The following is a 20,176-nucleotide window of genomic DNA, read 5'->3' as shown; positions in this document are numbered from 1 at the left end:
GCATAGGTCGCCGACCAGCATTCTCCAATCCATTCTGTCCTGGGCCTTCTTTTCTAATTCCATCCAATTTTTGTTCATTCTTCTCATGTCTATCTCCATTTCCCGGCGTAATGTGTTCTTTGGTCTTCCTCTTCTCCTCCATTGGCCTTGAGGATTCCATGTGAGGGCTTGTCACAACACATACTTGTTCGTTTTTATTCTACTGTTGGGACTAAAACATCTTTTGGTAGGATCGATATAAAGGTACTTCTCCTGAAAACTAAGTGGGATTTCCTCTATACTCTAGTGTCAGAACATGTATGCCCGGTGAACTCTTATCTCTACGCGTTAACAACAGAATTGTTTAAGGATACTGGGAAGCGTATTAGTTAATTTGATTGATAGTTAACACCTAAGATTCTATCATTATCTGGTTACCCAAAATTGCTGACCGTCCCACTTCATACAGAAGCAATTGTATATCGGTTATTCAATGATTGAAAATTTCAGAATTTCACCAAACTAAGCAGTTGTCACTGAAGGAAGACACTTACTGAATTAATCAATCAATAGGGCCCTACTTAATGATTGTCAAGCTAAGAGTATATTTCAGGAACAACTTGGAAAACAGTTAGGCAGCCATGTAGGTGATGCCCACCCCGATGCAGCATGAAATGATATCCGAAAAGCTGTGGAAACAGCAGTGATATCTGCTAGTACGGTAAACCGTAAGGTTAGGGAGAAACACTGGATCTCAGCAACACCTACCGCACTGATAGATGCTCGAAAACTCATTCCATCTGGCTCTGAACATAACGAAGAACGGAGTCAGCTTAAGCGCAAGCTGACAAGAAGCCTACGCAATGATTGTGAACAGTAGTGGGTAGCGAAAGCAAGAGAGATGGAAAAGGCAGCGGCAATAGGTAATAGCAGACAATTGTTCAGACTTGTTAAGGAAACCGGTATTAGGTATCCGACTGTTAGCGAAACAATCTCAGAGAAAGATGGACATATTATACATTCTCAATCCAGGAGATTGGATCGATGGGCAGAACACTTTAGGGATCAGTTCAACTGGCCTTCAGCCACACTTCGGTTTCCCACGATCTCCAGTCAACCTGAATGGCAAGTTAATTTAGGTCCTCCGACTCTTTACGAAGTTGAAAAAGCTATAGGAAATCTGAAGCGAGGGAGAGCAGCAGGCCCTGACAGGTTTACTCCCGAGATTTTTAAGGATGGTGGTCCAGTATTAGCAGTGAGATTAACCGAGGTCTTAGGTAGAATTTGGGAATTGGACGTAATCCCATCTGACTGATCTCAATCACTGATTGTGCCAGTTTTTAAGAAAGGACAAAAGTCCTCTTGTGACAATCACAGAGGAATCAGTTTGACTAATATAGTGTCTAAAATATTAGCTTCAATAATACTTCGACGCCTAACCAAAGCTCGTGAAGAGCAGACTAGAGAAAACCAGGCTGGTTTTCAACCTGGACGTGGTTGTATAGACCAGATATTCACACTACGTCAGGTCCTAGAACATAGACACACATTCAGATGCCCCAAAATAGTAGTATTTCTTGACCTTAAAGCAACATTCGACTCTGTTGATCGTGAGGTTCTGTGGCAGTGTTTGTCATTGAAAGGAGTACCAAAGAAGTACATTAACTTTGTAAAGGCTTTCTACTCGGACACAACTAGTCGAGTGAGAGCTTATGGCGAACTTTCATCAGAATTGATTATCTCAAGTGGTGTTCGTCAGGGCTACCTACTCTCTCCATTCTTGTTTAACTTTGTCATTGACGTACTTTTAGAGATGACACTTTCCTCATCTAAATTTCCGTGGGTTGAACTTCTACCGAGAGATTCACTTTTTGACTTAGAATACGGGGTCACTGAGACCCACCCCTAGTCGGATCCTCTTTTTCAGGTACCTCCAGAAGAACCCTTCCACGGTGTGGGCAGCAGTCACACGGAGCCCAACCGAGTAGCCTGCATCTACCAACATGGCTCAGACCAGAAGTTAGTGATTCTGTGGACTGATATAACGTTTCGGTTTGGTCGAGCCCAACTGTCTTCCATCCGTCTTCAACACTAGTCAGCATTGCGCGTTGTGGTAATCAGTGTTCAAGCACACGTAACACGTGACCCAACCATCTCAGTCGATGAAGATTTACAACTTGATCAACTGATTTACCATCATTCCCTAATACCCTTTGTCTAACCTCACTATTACTTACCCGGTGATCCCAGGAGATGCGAGAATTATTTTCAAGACATCTGTGATCAAATACTAATAAATCATGAGTATCCTCTACTCTTAATGGCCTTCATCATAGGTGACGTAAGTTGGCAAAGGCCAAACGAGGTTTTCAAATCCGTGCTGAGATTTCATCAGATATCAACCGATTACGACTGATCAGACTTCCAAGTTAGGTGAAATTGTCAACGCGTTTGACTACTTCACCCTCTGTCCTTAGTTCAGGAGTTGATACAGGTCAGTCGTGAAGGAACAACTGCCATCTAGAAGGAGAGAAGCGCATTCCAAACGACTGTATTCTATCAGCGTCTTCACCCAGTACTTACATAGGTGACTTACAGTTCCCGAATACTAAGCCTAACAACAAGGTCCTAATTGATGGGAGCATGAATAACCTATGAGCTAATTTCCTCCAGTCGCGTATGCCATTTTATGTTCATTTTGCGTTCATATTCTCTACACATTATGTCATTGCGTTTTTCTGTTGATTTGCATTGTATTCATCGATTTTAACAATCGAGTATTTTCGTCTAATTAAATCACAGAAGACCTTCATCCATAACAATTGGTCTTTTAAGTTTGTAATATCAATGTTTTCCAAGAAATTCATTTTTGTCGTATTTATCTATTTTTCTGACAGAAAATGATTCAGTCATCTCACATTCTACAGTTTATTCCAATTCTGATTCACATGTTATTTGTAATTCAAATTCTGGTCGATTAGTTGCTGTTTCTCTCCCTTATTCTCGCCTGTCACCATTATCTTCCACTTTAGGAGGGGGACAAGTTTCTCGTTCTGTGACAGGTTTGGTCGCGAATTCCCATTCAATCGTAACAACATCTACCAATTGTTCTTTAATAAGTTCTTCGACTACTGTAACACCTGGTACATTGATTAGTCGAGGCGACAATTCTTGGCATGACGTTGGCGTTATTAAGTCGACAAATTATACTGTAACAATGTATTCAGCCTGTACAAATGATGCTGGTGTACATATGGAAGTACGTTTATAGTCATGACTTATACTTTGGAAAAATATCATCTTGCAACTTTGACAATAATTATTTTTTGAAAAGTGATAAAATATAAGTAAATAAAGGATCTAGGTGATTGAATGACAGTAAAGGATAAGGAAAAGTTTACCTCTTCACGTCACTTGTGTATTTAGACCTAAGCTTATGAGAACATTGTGGAGTATAGACCCATTATTCTTTTTTCCCCATGAATCACAGTCTGTTTATTATGTTGATAAACTACGGATCAGTGATGTCCACTAGACAGTGTTTTAGTGATAATAACTCTATGAGAAGCGATGTCTCACTAGTTTTTAAACCACGTTGTATTCAGCTAGTAGTTTCCAGTTTCGAATCCTGTCCCACCTGCCTTGGTTTAGACAGCCAGGTTTTATTCACAAGCCATCACGCTAAATAGTGTGACTGAAAGCTGACCAAGTAAATCTGTACTTGGTAAACGAGTCACATTATCATGTTCTTATTAATAATACTTTCGATATTAGTTGAATAAATATTCTGTACTTGGAACCGTATATTAGCTTTTGATGATTGCTGTTCGTGATAGTAATAAAAAATTGTTGTTTGTTACTTACCCTTAAAGATATGTTTTAGTCTGCCAGATTGATAAAACAGTTCTCTCTTGCATTTTACATAATCAGTATTGATTCATATTAGAGATGTTAACTAATCACTGTCCATTGAACATAGTACTATCATTACAACTTTAACCTGCTTTTTGATTGTTGAGCAAATTCACATAAAATAAGAAACGAGCGTTCAGTCATAGAAACTGGTCCGTTCCTTTAACAAATGGTATTTGACTGCATTTGTCTGTCTCAGAAACCATTTTAATAACACATCTCATGATTTCTTTTAGATCAATCCATATTTTATTGTAATACTTTTTATTGTTTAAATAAAAAAAAAACAGGCTATCACTGCATTACAGGGTCCCAATGGGATTGGACCGAATGGACTAACTACACAGGGTCCTAAATTCCAACTCGCTCCTGGAACAGCCTACAAATTCCGTGTTGCAGGCCTCAATGCTTGTGGTCGAGGTCCTTGGTCGGAGATAAGCGCATTCAAAACCTGTTTACCAGGTTACCCAGGGGCTCCCAGTGCTATAAAAATAACTAAATCGGACAGTGGTGCACATTTAACGTGGGAAGCGCCTCAGAACACGGCGGGAAAGATTACAGAGTATTCTGTCTATTTAGCTGTCAAGTCTCAGACTGCAGGACAAGATTCTACAGAGAACAAGGTCAGTTGTTATTTTGTTGGCGAAGAACGTACTAAATATTTTGTGCAAATTTACCTGTAAATCGCTGTTTTTTTCTACATCAGTAACACTGAATCCATTAATTTTCATATTATAATGCTCGCACGATCGATAGCCTACGTAAATACTAAAGGTCATTGTCAGAATACCAACAAACTAAGTATGTTACACTACATATACTAAACCTCAGTGTACACATAAGTAGAAGATTCTTAGACAAAAATTCAGTAACAGATTTATAGTTGATTGATATTTATTTATGGAAATTCTCTATTTTAATTTGCGTCCAAGCTATTGGCTTCCGTCATACTTCGTAGGTTGTTCGAAACCCGAGAAAGATTGACTCGCGTGTAGCAGGCTAGGTTTCGTTTTGGTCGAGGATGCATTGATCATATCTTTACCCTCACACATCAAATGAGATCTGTGTGGCCCATATGTATTCGGTGCCTCCTTGTACCAATATCTATGTGTTAAAATAAATAAATAAAATCTGAGCCATCTTTGCCACCTTCGTGAGGTCAGTCTGGCTGTAAAAGGTCGGATCTACAACGTGTCGGTGAGAGCATTCTTGCTCTATGCTTGTGTAACGTGGCCTCTCCGAGTTGGGAATGCTAGACGACTCTCTGTATTCGATCATCGTTGTCTCAGAAGGATTGCTGACACCCAGTGGCAACATCATGTTAGTAATGAAGAGGTTCAGCATCGTGTGTTCGGGCACAGAGACGATGATTCAATTGGTGGCTTCGGTGGCTTGGACATGTTCTTCAAATGTTGCCCCAGAGAATTTCTTGTTGTGCACGATTTGCCGACGCTGGGACTGGTCGGAAAAGGCGGAGAGGTGGTCAGTGTATGACCTGATGTCGTGGTTTGAAAGAAAGCTGCACAGGACTGGCCTCTGTTGGTTCTTCATGACTCCCTGGTTGGGGTCCTAGAGATGGTGCAACACAGTGCCTAGAGACGTTATCAGATATGGTTCAGAATAGAAGCCAGTGGCGATGCTGCTGTAACCTTTTACTTTCTTCGTAAAAAGTGGTTGTATCTTCCTTAACTGAAATATTTCTTATGATTGTACCTTTCCGTTCCGTGTGGCGCATATATATTGGCGCTCTCTTGTATCAATATTTATGTGTTCAAATAAATAAATAATTTTACTTACAGTTAGGACTAACGTAGAATATCTACTTAATAAAAATACTCATGAAATCTATTCTCATTAAAGAATAACTCCTCATATTTTGCTTATTTATTTCCTTTAAAATGATCAAGTGATTTGATTTTTTTAAATTGAAATCAGAATGATCAATGTGAGTCTGTTAATGCGTTCCCTAAACTTTATAATATAATAAGAATTTGATATAGAACAATAGTTCATGTAGTTTTGTAACTATTTTCACAGATGGGAAGTATTCTAAAATTCGAAGAAGTCTGTGTATTATGATTTCTCTTATTACGATCCAGTTACTCTTGTTGCTTAGTATTCTTAAACAGTATCTTACTCGACATGTTCCCAAATCAGAACACAGATGAACATGAGCGTAATCATACTCTAAATAACAAGGTTGCCCCAATACAATCCTGCACGGAACATGATTTAATCCAATTTATATCCCGCTAACACTGAATATATAATTCGGAGCATTTTATGAACCTCAATTAGATAGACAAATAATTCTAACTAGATGTTGGTATGCTGGTCACATTATTAAGTCGTTCCACCTAAAGTTTCACTCATCCGTTCGTGCTGGTTTTACAGTCTTCGTTCTATGACATTTGTAGAGGTTAATTCCTCTCTATTTGAATCTAATAGGTGATATCCCGTTAACTAAGTATTTAAGTAAACCTGTTTTCTTAGTTATTATAATGAATTTACTCGAGAATACTTAAAAGCCAGAAGAGCAGTTGTAGGGATGGTATTTTGTTTGTCCGCAAACACGCAGGTAAATGAGACTAGGTGTGTGTGTGTGTCCCCGTTCAATATGCTTAGCGTACATCCAGCAAGTAGAATATTCATGATAGTTGTTAAAATAACAAATTAAGTTAGATCACTATCATGTTCATCATATGAACATTGTTTGATTGGCGAATTTTAAATTTCAGATTGATACAAATCTCTATACTGTGAAGTGTATACACACTAATCATATGTAACAAAATTAGGAAAATTTAAAAACTATATGAGCTAAGATAAAGTGAACTGGAGGATTAACTTAAAGTTTTGTTTAAATTACCGTCGCTATTTTTTGATGCTATTATGGAAATTGACTCAAGTTGTATTCGTAATTGAATGCTTAAGAAATTTCATACCAACAAACTTATTGTAATGAGGTAAATTCATTTCATGTGCTTTAAAGCTTCAAAATATTTACTGACTTGTGTAGACACATAAAACGTTTTACAGCTGTAACTATTTACATAACATATGTAGGAGTATTAGTTCTCTAGCGTGATCTGTAGCGTTAGCTTGGTTTCCCTATGGTATCCACAGTGTGATTGACTGTGCTTCTTTTACCTCCCTACTAACTCTTTCACTGTTTATCTATAGGTCGGTTCTACACCATCTGGTATGGCATTCGTTCGTGTATATTGTGGTCAATCACCCTCAGCAACTGTTACTTCTGCAACATTGGCTACTGCTCATTTAGATCTTAGTTCAAAACCTGCTGTGATCTTTCGGATTGCTGCTCGCAATGAAAAAGGATATGGACCGGCGACACAAGTTCGTTGGCTTCAAGATGTATCTAATACACCTTCCTCTGTTGCTGGAATAAGTCCTCAACCCATTAATTTCCAAGCAACAAATGCCTCACAGCCGGTTACCAAGCGTGCTCTGAGTTTAGGAACATCACAAGAAGGGTAAGGCCATTGAGGTTGAACATAATAGCTTATAACTATTGGTTAGTTGCTAGTTGAACTCGCGTGGTAATACGTATATGATCCACTAGTGGTGAGATGAATTCGGGTAGATTTTGTATTACGAGTTTACTTACCAAGTATCACTGCAAATATATTTGTCGAATAGAAGGAAACATTTGACGCAATCGGCAAGGCTCTTGATAGGCTAAGTAAATGGGAAGAGTGTCCAACAGGTTCATATTATCAATGAAACATATAGCTAAGCTTTAACAGTCATGGAAAACATTATAAATTAGCGACAATTGGAATTACTTTTAAATGATCTGCAGTTAATTTTTTAGGATTTGGAGTGGTGTGCGTAAGGGCATTGATATCTGCATTTTATTCGGCTGAAATTTAGTTACTAACAAGCTACATACTTATGTAAACAGAAAAGCGACTAATCTCCTTATAGTTTGATGCAAAAGTAGCAATAACAATTAATTCATAGGCACATCATCGATTGAACAATGTTTGGAACTAGCTATCAATAAAGGATCACAAATCAGTCGATGAGGTCGAGAATCTTCATCAACTACAGATGCCTAACCAGTATTTACTTTGAAGCTTAGTGTTGTCTGACTGAACGCTAGGGGTGTCCAAAGCAAAACGTGGGGTTAGCGTAGTCATTGACTGTTGATCTGAATCATGTCGGTAGTTGCTGACTTGGGGTCAACGTGATTATCATAACCAATAGTTGGATACGTTGGATGACATTGCTCAAAATGGCTTAATGGCGCAGATGCATACACACTTTCTCTTACTCTCAGATAATGGGTCCTAATTTTCTTTCATACTCTTCCATCTTTTCGAACTATATTCCTAATGTTCAGTCTTCAGCATCGCTACCACATCAATTTCAGTTTCTTTGCCACTCATCACATTATGTTAATGAGATATACAAGGACTTAGTCCAGTCCCACTGCGATGCTATCCGATAATGACGACCAACTGATATCGGCTTAACAATGAACTCTTATTCTAAAATTAGGTATTGTTTTACACATGGTTGTATTCATCATTTAAATCATCGAGTCTCGTTCATGAACAGTTTTGTACAATCTACGTTTTTTTCTATATATAATTATTTCCAGAGCTTTTACTACACCAGTCAAGCGATTAAAATCAGATGATCAATTATAGACGTTTGTTGCTCATATACATGTTTTCTCCTTCAAAATCAACTGCACATTCTTTTCTTCATCCTTTGGAATTAGTGTGCAAGTATGGTTTTTAATTACTATTATCATTATTTGGGAAATTTATACAAAATCCATCGCATTGCCCCCCCCCCCTATTTGCATTTCTAAGATTGTCTACTTTCTATCGTTTCGTATTTGTTGTTGTTATTCTGAAGCACTAAAAACTCCACAGTATCTGAAATATTTTAGTGTTTCTGAAATTTTGTTTTTCAACTGTTAATGATAAATTATTATTATTTTTTCATCATTTGTTCAAGCATAAAATCTGCTGAAAAATGTACATATATATATACAAATTCATATGTTGTCCTATTTAATTTACTTGAAACACTGATTTGCTTATTTTTGTGAATTCATGTTGTTTTTTTTTGTTTTCTTCCTGACATTTTGTACAATTGTTTATTATTATTTCCTCTTGTAATTTCTTTGTACTTATTATTATATGTGTATATTTATTCACTGGCATGTTTTTATTCAACTCGTTTTGGTTACCGTTTATACATTTTCTTGATTACAGTCATTTTCATTACTGTCCCCATATGGGCATAACAACAATGGTAATTATTCTCTTACTTTTGAAAAATAAGTAGTGAGAAGCTTAATAACTTAAATATATAAGAACAAACCTTATTACTCATTACCTTTGGTTTCGACAGTTTGTGTACGTTCAAGTTTAGTTTATTATATTGTGTACAGTTTTGATAGTGTTTGCTTGGTTATGTCTTTTGTTAAGTTAACGATAAAAAAAAAAGTTTATCTTACTTGTACAGATTGACTATTCGATTAATGTCATTGTCCTCAGTACACAAAGACTTCTGATGTGTATTTTTGAAAGCATCAAATTTCAGCTAGATTCTTGCGTTTTCCACCGTTATGGTGGCTAACCATTCTGGTGTTTTGTATTAAGAAGAGTATGAATAGTTTTTATTTACTGTCTCCGACAAAATTTTATGGGTACAATTAGGAATTTAATCGGTCTGTTTCAAACTGATAATACGTTAAAACAAGGCAATAGACGGGTGTGGATATTTATTGCGAGAGGTTACATATGCATATACATAACCCTTAATCATAAATGTCTTCGAAGTATTGCTCGTATATCCTGGGACCATCGAGTAATTAATGCAGTTGTTAGGAAACGGATACTAGGTAAGGATAACAAATCAATTGATGAAGTAGTGAAACTTCAACAGTTGAGATGACTGGGACACGTGTTACGTATGCCCAACCACCGACTGCCCCGACGAGCGATGTTTTGTGGTGTAGGAGTAGGTTGGAAGAAAGCTAGGGGCAGTCAGACCAAAAACATGGCACAAATCCATGAAGTCACTGACAAGTGAACTGAGCCATGTTGGTAGGTGTAGACTACCTGATTGGGATCCGCGAGATGATAGCAACCGATGGATAGAGACCTTGAATGACGTGGCCCCAAAGTCGTTTGCGATTGGGCGAGTGCATCCACTCTTTGTGTTCTCCCAAATTCTAATCTGAATTCATGTTCCTTTTTTCGTCTTTTCAAATTTATTTCACTGGATTATATTCCTTGGAAAGCATCTTCAAACCCTAATCTTTCCGATAACTGCTTATACTTTTACCACCTCTACCACTAAGGGATTTGAATCGACAATTGTATCTGTGTACTAATGTGGTATGGCAACTTGAACTGATGTACGTACGTATGAAGTTCCGCGTTGCTGCTAACTCACTGCATTTATTCATCCGTTTGCATCTTCTAATGTTCTGCCAACATCGTGACTTCGAAGGACTGAAACTTACTGTTCGACGGTTGTTGCAGCTTTGACGCCGTATTCTGATACACATTACTTACAAACGTCCTTGTGGGCGGCATCAACCAAAATATCAATATTGACCGTAACTCCACTAATTTCCCTAGACCTAGTAACAGTGCCGTGTAACACTCTGTTGACTGGTGATCATAATACATTTCGAGTCTTTTTATGGTGAAGTAGTACATAGTGTAATTCCCGGACGAGTTTATTGGTATGTTCTTCAGTGATTATTATATAGGTGAAGATTATAAATGGTCAAGCATTCATGGTTACTGAGATTAGTAGCAGTGTTGGTCTTGTCAACCTACTGTCAAATTTGCTATTTCATCCCAACTGGTGACACCAAATATTATATAATATTCTGGGTATTTTAAACTACGAATCGCTATATTTTCCCCAAACAACAATGCTGAAACACCGTTTATAACAGTAAGTTAACGCGTCAGTTTGTATACACGCAAATTCAGATAGACATACTTTCGCCGTAGGTCCGATTAACTACTTTTATTTTGAACACGACCCATTGCTATCATTCATTCAGTGTTGCAAAAACGATCTTAACATATATCACTAATGATGAAGTCGTAAACCTTTATCATTACATCATTGATGTAAGCTAGGCAGCTACCATCGCCGGTTATGACTGCCACCAACGTCTGTCCGGAGATTACATTTCGATACTCCAGTATCAGGTGGACTGAAGTTAAGCGACCTCTGCTTTAGGTGTTGTTTCTTATCTGCTCGTATTGTTGGAAAAGTTACGTAATATTCCTAGGCACAGTAGTTGCAAAGCTATATGATGTGTCGTGGTAGAATTTGCGCGACAGGAAAACCTATGGTGATCATTAGAGTATGACATGCGACAACAGCCGGTTCCTCGGTGGAGAAGACTGGAACTGTTTGCGTTTTCCGCAAAACTTCTGTAGTCTAATGCTCCTTATTCTTCAAAATGTGTTGCTAAGCCGCTGTCGAATTGCGCGGTCGTCATACAGCTGTTAACACTTGAGCATTATCTTATCACAAGCTTATTAAAGTTGGGCTCTAAAAAAATTGGCGAAAAGTCTACAAAAGGTAATGTCCAAGAAAATGAATATGTATGGTATACAACTCCGGAAGAAATTGTTTTTTTCTGTTAACTACTGAGAATACTTGATGTTATGGCGTATGGAAATAGTGATACCAAGCTCTTGGATTTCTGCGTTTGATGTGCATGAACACAATAGACCATCGCTTACGAAGTTAAACGGGAGGGGGATAGATGGTCTTGGAATGAAAGGATATCGGGAGTGCCTCAAGTGATGTCAATAGTCTACTATGTTCGTTAAAAGTAATGATATGAGTGTTGAATACCCGTTGGGATCTTCTGTAGGATTATCTACTGCTCACAGTAGTATCAGAATCGTTATAATTCCTGTATACCAAAAACTTATGTCATTTTTATGACACCTAAATATTTGGTTTGCACATCCGTTAATTCTATAAGCACTTTGGGGATCTGGTGGAAATCTCAAGGTTAAAGTAGTTGATTCTAGACCAAATTTTCAATTGATAACTTTTAATCCTCTGGCAGTTCTACTGAAAGAAGTATAACTGGTTTACAGCTTGTATTGCTTAGATTAAACAAACACATTCCAAAAACGAATTATATGAAAAATCCAGTAATGCGATGATCTAGTAGTATTTACAAAATCTGTACAAAGAATGGTAAACTACTCTGGTTCACTGTTTGTCTCTTCTGAATCCACTTCTTTACTTTGACGTGATCGTTTAGTTTTTGGCAATCTGTTATTGTTTGATGAGTCTTTTCTTTTTTTCTTTATTTGTTTCTGCTTTTCCTTGATACGTAGGTTCTAAAACAAATTTAATAAAAATTGGAACCAATTTTGATGGTATACAGCATGAAAAATGTGAAACGTAAGGTGAGACGGGGTTCAAATTCTTGACTTAGTGGCCGAAAGTTCAACTCTTTGGTCATAAAGTCACTGTTTTAATCTCCATAATGTAATTTAATTACTGGTTTTTTAGCATTACATATAGAAAGTATGTGTTAGAGAAAATTTATCCGAAAAAAATGGAGTCTTCTCAAACCAAGCAACTGGCATGACGTACAGAATAGTTCAACTGGCCACCACCTGTATTTCGTTTGTTCATTAGTCACGGTCAATCTGAATGAGAGGTTAATATCGGCTCTTGAACTCATCAAAGCTGACAAGGCCGCAACTAAACTCAAGGCAAGAAAGATCTGTTGGTATTAATGGGTTATGTTCTGAGGTCGTTAAGAACACATAAATACTGGTACAAAGGGGTACCGCATACATATGCCCCACACAAGTCGCTTGACTTGTGTGTGGGCTGTGATACTGCCTAGACTGAAGCAAGTGGTTTAGCAGCTAGTTTAGACGTTATTCAATCAAACTGGTTACGATCTTACATTTTGGAACAGAAGTCTTCATATGGTGTCCGGAAATTAGTCTAACCAATACATGTTTGTTCTAGGCCCTGTTAATGATTACTAAAAAAATTATGGAAGACCCAAAACTGCACAATTATATATATATATATATATATATACTGGGAACCATTAACTTACTGCACGAGCTTCTTTGTCAGCTTGTACTACTTGTTGTCTTAACTGTGAATTCAAGCAATCTGTTCCAGGCCAAGGTAACTGAGGAATTCTTTCGTTTAAAGCTGACTCTATAGCTTTCAAACGTGTAACTGAATAAGGAGTAACAAATGTAATAGCACGTCCGTGTCGTCCAGCACGAGCAGTTCTTCCTACTCGATGTATGTACGCTTTTGCAGAATCATACCACGATGGCCGACGTGGAACATCGTAGTTGATAACAAGATCAACATCTGGAAAGTCTAACCCCCTTAATGAAGGTGTTTTTTAAGAAGGCGGGAAGTAAGACAGATATTTAGTGTATTTTGCTTTTTATTATTTAAATACAAAATTCAAAAAATAATGAAAACTAAAGAGCATGGGAAAGTAGCTTACTAGGAAGAACATACGACAAAACTTTGAGGAAAACGTTTAGAAATCTTGCCCTGGGGCTAATTCTGTTCAATCTCTAGTCAGATCGTGGGGGTTTACGTAACTGAGCGCGTCCGATTATCATTGTCTGGGTGGTGGCTGACTATGGTTCAGTATGTATACTGAACCTTCATTTGTTGTTTGTATTTATTTATTTGAACATATACATATACATATATATGCGCCACACAAGTCACTTGGTTTTCGTGTGGGCTGTGATATTACTTGGGTACCCAGACCGAAGCAGGTGGTTTTCTTAGGGGGTCACACCCGGAGCCTTCGACTTAAAGGTCTGATCTACAAGGCAGTGGAGCAACGTAAGGAAATGCAGTTCCGTGGTAGCCGGTGAGCAATAATTGATTTATACTCAATTTGTTCCCTCAGGATCCTGGAGTCCATGTGCACTATTGGTTTGGAATCAGGGTTTTCCAACTCCAGAAGGTGGACTCTCCATATCCACCAATCCGGTTAAAGTGCTGGACATTCGCTTTTCGTCCTCTCAATTTCCTAAACAACACCCTCGCCACGAGAACGCAGTGAGTAGGACTTCCCTAGCAGAGGGTATATACGCGTGGCCATGTGAGAGCGTTTCTAGAGGGATAGCAAACTTTCCCCACTCTCGGCCGTACCAGTCAGCTTTAATGTAAGGCATTCGTATCACAGATCATATTTCAGTATGACTATCACAGAACTCGCGTACAGCGAAATAGTTCGGTTAGTGATACTTTATAACTGAAACACTTTCTTTGAATGCAAAAGACATGTATTTGATGAAACGTTTCTTCGAACGATCGATCGTATATGCTAAAATCATAGAAGGAGCAACCTTGAACGTCGGATTAAAGTGCAACGTACCAGTGGAAAATCATTGATGAGGTTATAAACAACTCTCAATTAATGTTACAAAGAAGCTTACCTATATTATACGATTGTGTCTCATCCTGGTTAACATTAGTGTCAACCTAAGGCTTATGTAAGAATGAAGATTTCTATATTAACTTCTGTGAGTTGACTCTATCAATTAGTGAATACCATAGGTGTTTGACAATGGTTAGGGTAATATTTACTCAATACAGAAAGAAAATGATATTGGTTGTCACCATTCAATGATTGATTCGTACAGAAATAAATCTCATAGGAATCATAGTCTTGAGAAATAATCTTCGGCTTAGGTCTCTTATGATAAGGACAATAAATGTTTAACAATTAATATATAAAGTGTCACTTGATGAACAAATACATTAATTTGATGAGTCAACATTTCTAACAACAAAAAGGTAAAATAAAACAACTGTCCAAAAAACTCAAATCTTATTTTTAAAAAAAGTACAGTAACATAACTAATAAATGTTCAGGTTGTAGTGCTAGGCCATACCAGGGCATTTAGGTGCTAGGTAAAAGAATACATGTCTCGTCTTGAAATGTATTTTTAGACATTTATTCTATGATTGGGCACAAAAGTTGTGAACAATCAAACTCCAACTTTATTTAAAGTTTGCGTTAGTCTTAAGAGATATTCCTCAAGACTGTGAGGTACAAATAAGTATGAAGATTTATCTATGTATATTTAATCCACTTTGCAGTAGAAGGTAACATGTGTAGACTTTTTTGTAAACTATTTGTAATCCTAGTAACCTTAAAAAGACAATCAAATAATAAAGAGTTACGGAATGATCTGTTTCGAGTTTTTGGACTATACTGCTGAAGTTAGGAAAATTAGTCGTACATATAGATAATTCAAATTATACATTTTTATCATTAAGACCATTTCATTGTACCGCCCATTTGATCAGGGAAAATAAAATCACTTCTGAGATTGATCAGAAAGTAGTGAATCAAAGAAAAACAATATCAACGGGAAAATTTAAAATGAAACTTATGGTGAACTTGCCTGGAGGCCAGGTCGGTAGCTACAAGTATTGAAACACGACCTGTACGAAAATCGAATAAAGATGATTGGCGTTTATCTTGCTGCATAACACCATTAAGTGGGGCAGAACTAGCACCAATTACATCGGCCAAACTTTTAAGCATTGCCACTAAACGAAATGATTCTCTCCATGTGCTTGTGAATATAATCGATCGACTATTGTCTGCGCTCTAGAATATGTGTACACACATACAGAAATGGTGACGCAATATGATAATTTGTTACTACTTAAGCTTCCTTAAAACTTTTTTCATCATTATTTGGTGTAGAAGGTTTACTAACTCACTAGAAAGTAAAAAGTTATTCTGTTACAGTGACCAGCTAGTAAATTATGGAAAAATTTTTGCAACTCACTTCTTATTGAGGTGTGAGCTCATGGTGTTGTTGAGAGACAAAGAAAGCTTCCCCACTAAACTATCAAGATAACAGGAAAAACGAATATCTAATCCTCATTATGAGCTACAAATATTCACCACCATCTCAAAATGATGTATTAGTCATCAGTACCTGAAATTCGGACGAAAAGTTCCTATATGAATCATCAACTACGCTGGCTGTTAAGACAGTGCTAGGGAGTAGTTAGTAGCAAAACCAACAGAACGACTCAGACACAAGGAGCAGAGTCAATGATGAACAAGATGGATCTGAAATGAACAGATCATTGACACATTTTAGATATACTAATTGTGAATTAATATCACTTCGTGAGGAACCTAAATAGCTTAGTTGATCCGTGAGCGTGACTGCAGAACCTACTTGAAGCCATTTACATTTGGGGTTTTAGTGAGTAGTGGTTTTTGTAGCATTCGAATTGTACCTTTAAAACTGGTAACCTTAGGTAAATGTGTGAGATTTTTGGAGGCAATCTTCTCTTACTTTTCCTTTATTCTACGGGAAAGACTGTTAGTAACACATGAGGGAGACCTTACTGCTACTACATTACTGTACAGTCACCAGTATGACTTTGTTTTGTGGGTCTCAAGTCTGTCGCGTTTAGTTAAATTCCTTTTAAATCAGAGTATCTCGGGAGAGAGGAGGGTAAGAAAAACAAGTGTTTTGGTCAACTGATCGATTGAACTGTCCCGATAAGCAAACCTGAATACTGTGTCAACTTATCAGAAATGCAGATAGAAAAACTCTTTACTGATAAAACACGATATCGAAAAGGAAAACACATTTTGCTGACGCTAACAATCCAAAATAGTTACAAATCTGTTGATGTTGCAAGATTTTTGAGCAAAAAAACTAAAAGCAGAATGCTTTAGATTCAGAGACTAATAAGAAGTAAATGAATTTAGGACAGTATAAGAGCCACGTCAGTTATTTTGCCATCACCAAGGATGCAAATTTTAAGGAGTCAAGCTACAAAGTTTGTAGACTATTCCAAATTAGTTCAAATTACATTTGATATTATGATTTGGTAGTTTTATATTGTGGCTATATACTACATTTTCTTACTATATACTTTTTTAAAATCCACATTGGCACAAAATAAAGAGTACATGAAAACGTTGAAGGTTAACACAGGCCACCTGGGTTGATAGACACTTACTATTTGGCTAACTGACTCACATACAATCATTTTTAAGTCTCTATATGAAGCCATTATTCGGTCACAAGAAAGGATTTTATCTTAAAGAACTTTTGAACAATAAACAATAACCGAATTCCAAAGAATAGAAATAATAGCAATAATGTTAAAAAAGAGCTAACCTTAGATGACAATAATAGTAAATATATAAGGTAAAAATCCCTTTCTTTATCCGGAATAAAAACAAATGCATGATCTAACTTGTCAACTTTGCTATATTTTGAACTGACTTCAAGTATAACTGGTGACTGGGTGCATACCTTTCGTATTTTATCAACCTGGAAATCAATAGTGGATTACAAGACGACAACTTACATTCTGTGTCATGGTAGCTGAATATAAGAAGGTCTGTTTATTGGGATGCAACTTCGTTATTATGAAAGCTAACTGTTCTTCAAAAGTATCCTCCAACATTTGGTCAGCCTCGTCAAGTACAAAGTACCTAACGTGATTTAAGCGCAATTCTTTCGTATTTTCAAGATGATAAACTATTCGGCCAGGTGTCCCAACAATTACGTGGAATTTAAGTCTTTTTAAATCACGAACTTGATCTTCAACATGTTGGCCACCTACCAAACACACCACCTTCAGACCAAATTTATCACCTAGTTCCATAAAAAGACACTTGACTTGAAGAGCTAATTCTCTTGTTGGAGTCAGTACCAATGCAAAGTTATGTCTAGGCTTTGAGAGTAAATCTTGTAATATTGGTATGGCAAAGGCGGCAGTTTTCCCAGACCCGGTTTCTGCAAGTCCCACTATGTCCTTTTTACGAAGAGCAGCCGGAATAGCTTTTAGCTGTATTTCAGACGGTTTTACCCAACCAAGAGTTGAAATAACACCACATATTTCATTACAAACACCCTAGAAATTTATGATTATATATAGCTTTTTAAACTTACTAGTTCCTTGAAACTTTTAGAAGACATATTTTGAGCTTCTGAATGGCAAATTGAAAGGAGTGTAAAACCTTTAGGATAAAAAGAATTTGACAAACTGAAGTTCATTATTGAATAACGTAAACAATCTGGCTTGTTGGGACACTAGTAAATCTTTACAAATGAACTAAGGAAATTTGTTAATATAACAACTTATAGGATCTTACACTAGACTTATTTAATTTTTTCATGTAGTAGCAATTCTCTTATCAATACCTTTAGAGGCTAGAAAATCTCTGGTTTATAACGGCCTACGTGAATAATTACTACCTAAAAATTTTTTCGCCCCAACAGTACGATTTCGAGGATTACTTCTGCAACCCAATCTGATGACTGCAGTAGATAAACCAACTACTACACTACCTCCTTTCTCCGGAACCCCTGATGGGGTCGATAACATTCCTTGTCAAGCTGATAGGCATTAGGTCACCATTGATAGACTGGCCTAAATCATATCGGAATAAATCGACCATCCTCTCAAGTCACAGAGAGTCTTAGTGGGATTCTACAGTGTCGTGCTAGGACCGCCTTTCGAAATGATTGACACAAATGACTCTTCTTAGCAAGCATCTTCCACGATATTACTTCTTCCGGACGATGTTGAGCTCCGAAAAGTTTGCAACCAGGGTGTTGAGTTGGCACTTCAGGAATGTCTGACCCGACATTAAAATTGGGCTGATAACAATGGGATTACTTATAACACTTCGATGTATAAGGACGTCCATCTGGGAAATGTTGCAAACTATACATGCAATATGGTCAATTCTCTCCTAGAGTTAGAAAGGGCAGGAATACTCTGAGATGTGTTTAAACGCCAGCCACGAAATCAGTTCGAGGACTCACATCCGAGCCTCCTAAGAAAAACCTCAAGCCACGGGATCCTTACTCATTAAAGTATAGGGGACTTCCGAACGACATATAGCATTTTGAACAATTCTAGGGACTCCATAAGACTCATATGCCTAGCCCCAACATGAAACTTAGTGGCAATACCCAGAAACTCAGAGAACAACATAGTGAATTGGACTCCTTCCGAGTAGTAAGGTCTCGGAGTTCGCTATTCGCTGAGATGGCACAAGCAACTTTCCAGGAGTCCTGCAAAATGAAAGTTGATATATTCTAAGGAACTCACGACAGTACTTTATGCTAACTTACAAATACTTCACTTTTGTGGTCCATATACCTGGGTACATATCTGGAAGTATCATTGATCAACGGTTACTAGACACGGAATCCCGTTACATAAAAGCCTTTTTTGCCCCTCTGACAACCTTGTGAACCAATTTGATTGTGGTTACCAAGATTTTGGAAAATATCACTCAAGACAAACAACTTAACCACACACAAACACTGTTCGCCAACACTAGGGTGACACGGATTTTGGACAACTACATATATCCGAATCACACTGTTCTTCCCAGCCCTGTGACCATACAGAAAGCCAGTCAGGTACTTATCACTAACAAGTTATTTGTCCAAAATATGTGTTGATGCTTACTTGCCATCAAGTAGGATTTGAACTTACTTTCGAAGCTTGGTAAATACAGATATAAAAAACATGTAAATACAACGTGCGGCGCGGCAGATGAGCTCACGTTTAAAATTCTTCCTTGTTTTAATACGTGTGCGAAGATGCTAACACATACCTTACTATCGCACCATGACATAAGGGCCTTCACATACGAAATTTCGCTAAAACGTCAAGGTCACGCTAATGTACAATCTTGATCTCAGATTCACGTTTCAGATTCAGATCTCAGATTTGTGTAGTAAGGACAGAAGGCCTACGGCCTTCTGTGAGTACCCAGTCTACTCTTGAAAGAGTGAATTTTGTACTTGTGGTGATTATACTTGCTTTTGGTACTTATTGCACTAAAAAGCATTCTTGGTCGGCTTTAACTAAGAGTTTTTTGGTTAAAGTTTGAAATTTTTTGCTACATTTTGTCCTGAGTACCTGTTTTTAGTCCTTGACTAACACTTGTGTTCACATTGTTATCATTTTTTGTTTTTAAACCTTTTAAATCGAATTACAATGGTTGGTAAGACTCACAAATGTGGGCAACCAAACATTTTGTTCCCTGTGGAAGAGGGGATGCAGTGTGACGAATGCCATAAGTGGTTCCACAAAATGTGCACCTGCTTAAGCCCCACCGCATACAAAAGATGCTCGAAGCCTAACTCACATTGGCTTTGCATGTTTTGCTGTGCCAACAAGGCATTACTAATACAGGAGGCTATGAGCCTGTTGGCTTTGGCCTGTAAAA

The 20,176-nt window shown here is 37.5% G+C and overlaps 2 protein-coding genes across 4 annotated transcripts in view; one reads left to right on the top strand and one right to left on the bottom strand.

Moving 5' to 3' along the window:
• HCFC2_2 (Host cell factor 2) overlaps positions 1 to 11,825 on the top strand; it is a 38,541-nt gene extending 26,716 nt beyond the window's left edge. Inside the window, exons 13-16 of one of the 3 annotated variants that reach the window (XM_051214069.1) lie at positions 2,877 to 3,238; positions 4,182 to 4,514; positions 7,075 to 7,385; positions 8,519 to 11,825. In XM_051214069.1, the coding sequence (XP_051067190.1) occupies positions 2,877 to 3,238; positions 4,182 to 4,514; positions 7,075 to 7,385; positions 8,519 to 8,567 (1,055 nt within the window). In that variant the 3' untranslated portion in view covers positions 8,568 to 11,825. Of the gene's footprint in view, positions 1 to 2,876; positions 3,239 to 4,181 lie in introns of all 3 variants that reach the window. The other 2 variants (XM_051214071.1, XM_051214070.1) reach the window with 2 other exon arrangements.
• Positions 11,826 to 12,006: 181 nt separating this feature from the next.
• DDX49_3 (putative ATP-dependent RNA helicase ddx49) lies at positions 12,007 to 19,604 on the bottom strand. Its single transcript, XM_051214068.1, has 5 exons — positions 17,877 to 19,604; positions 17,290 to 17,838; positions 17,097 to 17,252; positions 13,007 to 15,553; positions 12,007 to 12,266 (listed from the first exon to the last, which is right to left on the bottom strand). The coding sequence occupies exons 1-4, from the start codon at positions 17,979 to 17,981 to the stop codon at positions 15,305 to 15,307; spliced, it is 1,059 nt and encodes a 352-aa protein (XP_051067188.1). The 5' UTR covers positions 17,982 to 19,604; the 3' UTR covers positions 12,007 to 12,266; positions 13,007 to 15,304.
• Between the last annotated feature and the right edge of the window lie 572 nt (positions 19,605 to 20,176).

The sequence above is a fragment of the Schistosoma haematobium genome, chromosome 2 (assembly GCF_000699445.3).
Source record: "Schistosoma haematobium chromosome 2, whole genome shotgun sequence".
NCBI lineage: Eukaryota > Metazoa > Platyhelminthes > Trematoda > Strigeidida > Schistosomatidae > Schistosoma > Schistosoma haematobium.
This window is presented reverse-complemented; position numbering and strand designations above follow the sequence as displayed.

Coding starts and splice junctions, on each gene's coding strand:
- DDX49_3 (XM_051214068.1), bottom strand. CDS start 17,981: ATGAACTTCAGTTTGTCAAATTCTTTTTATCCTAAAGGTTTTACACTC. Junction 17,253..17,289: donor CAGCTACCATGACACAGAAT/GTAAGTTGTCGT, acceptor ATTGATTTCCAG/GTTGATAAAATACGAAAGGT. Junction 15,554..17,096: donor TACTATTATTGTCATCTAAG/GTTAGCTCTTTT, acceptor CACATATTCTAG/AGCGCAGACAATAGTCGATC.